Raw genomic sequence first — 4,484 nt, forward strand, 5'->3', positions numbered from 1 at the left:
ACTTTTAGTAGACTAAAACTAAAAAGGACATTTGGCACAAGACTAAAATTATAAATAAAAATTAGGTGACAAAATTAACAGTACTTTGTAGTGTGCATTATTTTTGCAAAACAAGTAACATTTGGAAAAATAAAGGTAAAGATTTTTTTATAAAAAATACATAAATCTGAAGGTATTTTGGCTTTTTAGTATGCATCCTGGATGCACACTTTGAAGGATGCACCCTTTGTAGTGTTCACCCTACGAAGGATGCACACTTTGTAATGTCCACACTACGAAGGATGCACATTTTTTAGTGTGCACACTAGGGCTGAACGATATATCGTTATCGTATCTATATCTAGATATGAACTTTCAAGATATTACTATCGAAAACCCAACGATATAGACGATAGATTTTCCCCTCTCCGCGCTTGCCCCGCCCTGCATACAACTCTGGCAGTCACACAACGAGCATCAGTTTTACGAGTGCCCTGGCTTGAATGCACCGCTAAAGACAGCGCGCACACACTACAGAGACAGCGGAGAAATTAAAAAGAAAGAAAATGAGTGCGGGAGATAATGCGGCAGGTGGTAGTGCATCTGACTTGGTGCCAAAACATAAATCATCTTCCATTATTTGGAGGTATTTTGGATTCAGAAAAGACGATGTAAACCAGAGTGACGTGTTGTGCAGGTCGTGCTTAACAAAAATTGCGACTAAGCAAGGTAGCACAACAAACATGTTTCACCACCTGAAACAACACCATCGCGTGCTGCATGAAGAGTGCATGAAACTGAGAGAAACACCGGGGACTTCTCAGTCATCCCAAAATAAGCCAAAGCAAAGTTTGATTGCTGACGCGTTCAGTAGCGTTACGCCGTACGAGTCGACGTCCACCAGACACAAAGAAATTACAGACGCTATAACATACCACATTGCAAAAGACATGGTACCCGTGTACACAGTCTCAAAAGAAGGCTTTAAAAAAATGGTTCGGACGCTGGACAAGCGTTATAAAATACCATCCCGAACACATTTTAATCAAGTGGCCATCCCGAAACTTTATAATGAGTGTAAAATGAGTGTTGAATCCGAGCTCCGTGAAATCGATCATTTCGCCACAACCACGGACCTGTGGACGAGCCGGACAACTGAACCGTACATAAGTTTAACAGTCCATTTTATCACACCAAACTTCGAACTCAAGACCCACTGTCTGCAGACATCATTCTTCCCCGCGGAGCATACCGGGGATAATATAGCAGAGGAGATGAGAGGTGCGTTAGCAGACTGGAACTTAAAGGAGGACCAACAAGTTTGCGTGACGACAGATAATGCGTCGAATATGATAAAGGCTATGGAGGTGAATGGCTGGACGCGCCTTCAGTGCTTCGGACACAGGCTACACCTGGCAATAGGTACGTTATGTTTATTTTTAATAACTTTTAGACAGAGAGAGAGAGAGGTGTGTGTGTGTGTGTGTGTGTGTGTGTGTGTGTGTGTGTGTGTGTGTGTGTGTGTGTGTGTGTGTGTGTGTGAGTGTGAGTGTGAGTGTGTGAGTGTGTGAGTGAGTGAGTGAGTGAGTAAGAGAGAGAGAGAGAGAGTTTCAAAAAAACATTTATTACATAAAATGGAACAGACTACAACACATCACCTATTCCAGAAAAGGGAGAGAGGGAAAAAAATCAACCTAACAAAAAGAAAAATGCAACTCTTCTTCAACAATCTCACATAGAGTCCCATTAATGCACCAAATTGATTCAAACAGTGAAAGATCATGCATTAATTTATAGTAATGTAAATCAATCAAAATTCTGGACTTCACAAGTCTTGAAAAAAAATAGAGAGAGAGAAAACAATCTGCATTATTATGTGGTTATTAAGCTGTTGTAATATAATCTAATGTAATATAATTATTTTTGTACATCTATTTTTCCAAGAAAACGCAGTGAAAGGTGACAGCCGGATCAGCCGTGCAACAGGTGTCTGCAAAAAGTTGGTGTGCCACTTCTCACATAGCTGGAAAAAGAGAGTGGCACTTGAGCAAGCCCAGAAGCGCCTCAACCTTCCAGTCCACGAACTCATCACTGAGTGTCAAACTAGATGGGGGTCTAGGGTGCTCATGATTAACAGGATTCTGGAGCAGCAGAAAGCACTCCACGAAGTCCTCTCAGAGGACAGAAACACCCGACACCTAATTCTTGGATATCAAGATCTGGATGTGCTGGAGTCAGTCAGCAAGGCACTGGGACCACTGCTTGAATTCACGGATGCTCTGTCAGGGGAGGATTACGTTAGTGTCTCACACATCAAACCAGTACTCAGCCTGTTTAACACAACCATCTTGGCACCAGTGGAGGGTGATACAGACATGACCAAGTCCTTAAAAAAGAAAATTTTGGAGTACTTGAACAGCAAGTATGAAGAGAGAGTTACACAAGAGCTCTTGGATGTGGCATCCTTTTTAGATCCAAGATACAAGACACAATACATCAGTGTCAACGACGTCCCCATCATCAAAGCCAGACTGGTGTCGGAGATGAAGATGATGGAACACAAGGTAAAAATAATGGTTAGAATGAAGTAAATGAGAAGAGTTCCTTCCATTTAAATGCATTATCTTACATTTTAGTAAATATTTAAGTTTCAATTTAGCTGAATTGTGTTGTTCATACAGTAATGATCATTCATATATAAAAATAATTAAATTCTTTTTTTTGTTTGTTCTTTTGTTTTTACTATTTTCTAGCATTCTGTTGAGTGCAGAGAGACCAGAGTGGAAGAAGTTTCAACCCCACCCACCAAAAAGGCTAAGAAGTCGTTGGGAAGTTTCTTTAAAAGATCCACCGCAAGTGCAACAGTACCAATCGATCCCACTGCTGCCATAGAAGCTGAGCTGAATGCCTACATCCAGGCCCCCACAATTGACAACGACGAGGACCCCCTTCTGTGGTGGAGATTAACTCACAAAGTCAACTTTCCCCGGCTCAGCAACATGGCAAGAAAATACTTGTGCATGCAGGCCACCAGCTCTCCCTCAGAGAGAATTTTTAGTGCATCAGGCAACATTGTGAGTTGTCAGAGGTCCTGTCTGAAGCCAGACATGGTTAACAAGCTAGTGTTCCTGGCAAAGAATCTGTAGAAGTTGTGCTGCCTGTAACTACCTCTCTGTTAGTAGCAAATGCAATTTTCTGCATACAGTTATGTGATCTTTTGAAGAATATAAATGTTGCACTTCAATGCACTTTCAATGTTCCACCAGCTGCTGCATTTGTTATTTATTGTTAAAGCAGAGCTGCAGTAAAATGTTTGATTTGTAATTAATTTTTTTTGGTAACTTATGTTACTGTTGATGACTGGCAGTGAGTTCTTAAAAATAAAACTACACTTTCCAAATTTTTTTGTATTATGATGTTTTTATTTTTCTGAGAAATGCTTGGTTTTCACCGAACCCGTAGCCATATCGCATCGTATCGGCATCGAGATATCTGGCATGAAACTCGAGATATGAAATTTTGTCCATATCGTTCAGCCCTAGTGCACACTATGAAGCATGAACAATTTGTAGTGTGCTTTATTTTGGCAAGACAGGTAACATTAGGAAACTACAAAGTGAATAAAAAAAAATCTTAAGGTATTTTGGCTTTGTAGTACACTATGAAGGATGTACCCTTTGTAGTGTTCACACTACAAAGTGAATTTTTTTAAATAAAAAAAAATATAAATCTGAAGATATTTTGGCTTTTTGTGGGCATCCTGAATGCACACTATGAAGGATGCACCCTTTGTAGTGTACACCCTACGAAGGATGTACACTTTGTAGTGTGCACACTATGAAGGATGCACACTTTGTAGTGTGCAAACTATGAAGCATGCACAATTTGTAGTGTGCATTATTTTGTCAAAACAAGTAACATTTGTAAACTACAAAGTGAAAAAAAAAAATCTTAAGGTATTTTGGCTTTGTAGTACACTACGAAGGATGTATCGATGTAATCGAGTGCCGGCCAAAATTGAGTGCCGACCGCAATCGAGTGGCGACAGAAAGCGAGTAGCGTCCGAAATCGAGTGGTGACCGCAATCGAGTGGCGACCTAAATGGAGTAGCGATAGAAATGGAGTGGCGACCGCAATCGAGTGGCATCGAAATCGAGTGGAGTTCAAAATCGACTGGCGAACGCAGTTGAGTGGCGATCGAAATCGAGTGCCCACCTTAATCAAGTGACGGCGAAATTCAACTGCCGACCGCAATCGAGTGGCAACCGAAATCGAACGGGAACCGCAATCGAGTGGGAACCGCAATCGAATAGCGACTGCAATCGAGTGGTGAACATGTGACAAGTCCTGACCAAATGATAACTTCAGAGTGCATGGGGACATTTTGTAGTGATTACAGCACAAGAATGTGATTTCTTTACTCAAATCTGTCTTAAATAGCCTAAAGCTTTTACAACAAAGAAAAAGTTGATTGTAGGTTTACTGGTTTACAGTAAGGCAAATAT

General features: G+C 40.8%; 1 protein-coding gene across 1 annotated transcript; it reads left to right on the forward strand.

The window, feature by feature from the left end:
* The first annotated feature begins 309 nt into the window (after positions 1 to 309).
* LOC135778508 (E3 SUMO-protein ligase ZBED1-like) lies at positions 310 to 3,400 on the forward strand. The gene is made up of 3 exons (XM_065288869.2): positions 310 to 1,401; positions 1,924 to 2,543; positions 2,733 to 3,400. Exons 1-3 carry the CDS (start codon positions 546 to 548, stop codon positions 3,123 to 3,125), a joined length of 1,869 nt encoding a protein of 622 aa, XP_065144941.1. The 5' UTR covers positions 310 to 545; the 3' UTR covers positions 3,126 to 3,400.
* The last annotated feature ends 1,084 nt before the right edge of the window (positions 3,401 to 4,484 follow it).

The sequence above is a fragment of the Paramisgurnus dabryanus genome, chromosome 2 (genome assembly GCF_030506205.2).
Source record: "Paramisgurnus dabryanus chromosome 2, PD_genome_1.1, whole genome shotgun sequence".
Classification (NCBI taxonomy): Eukaryota; Metazoa; Chordata; class Actinopteri; order Cypriniformes; family Cobitidae; genus Paramisgurnus; species Paramisgurnus dabryanus.

Bases quoted from the DNA above. Each gene is read 5' to 3' on its own strand.
- LOC135778508 (XM_065288869.2), top strand. From the start codon at position 546: ATGAGTGCGGGAGATAATGCGGCAGGTGGTAGTGCATCTGACTTGGTG. The intron at 1,402-1,923 runs GTACGTTATGTT...TATTTTTCCAAG, and splicing joins CAGGCTACACCTGGCAATAG to AAAACGCAGTGAAAGGTGAC. The intron at 2,544-2,732 runs GTAAAAATAATG...ACTATTTTCTAG, and splicing joins TGAAGATGATGGAACACAAG to CATTCTGTTGAGTGCAGAGA.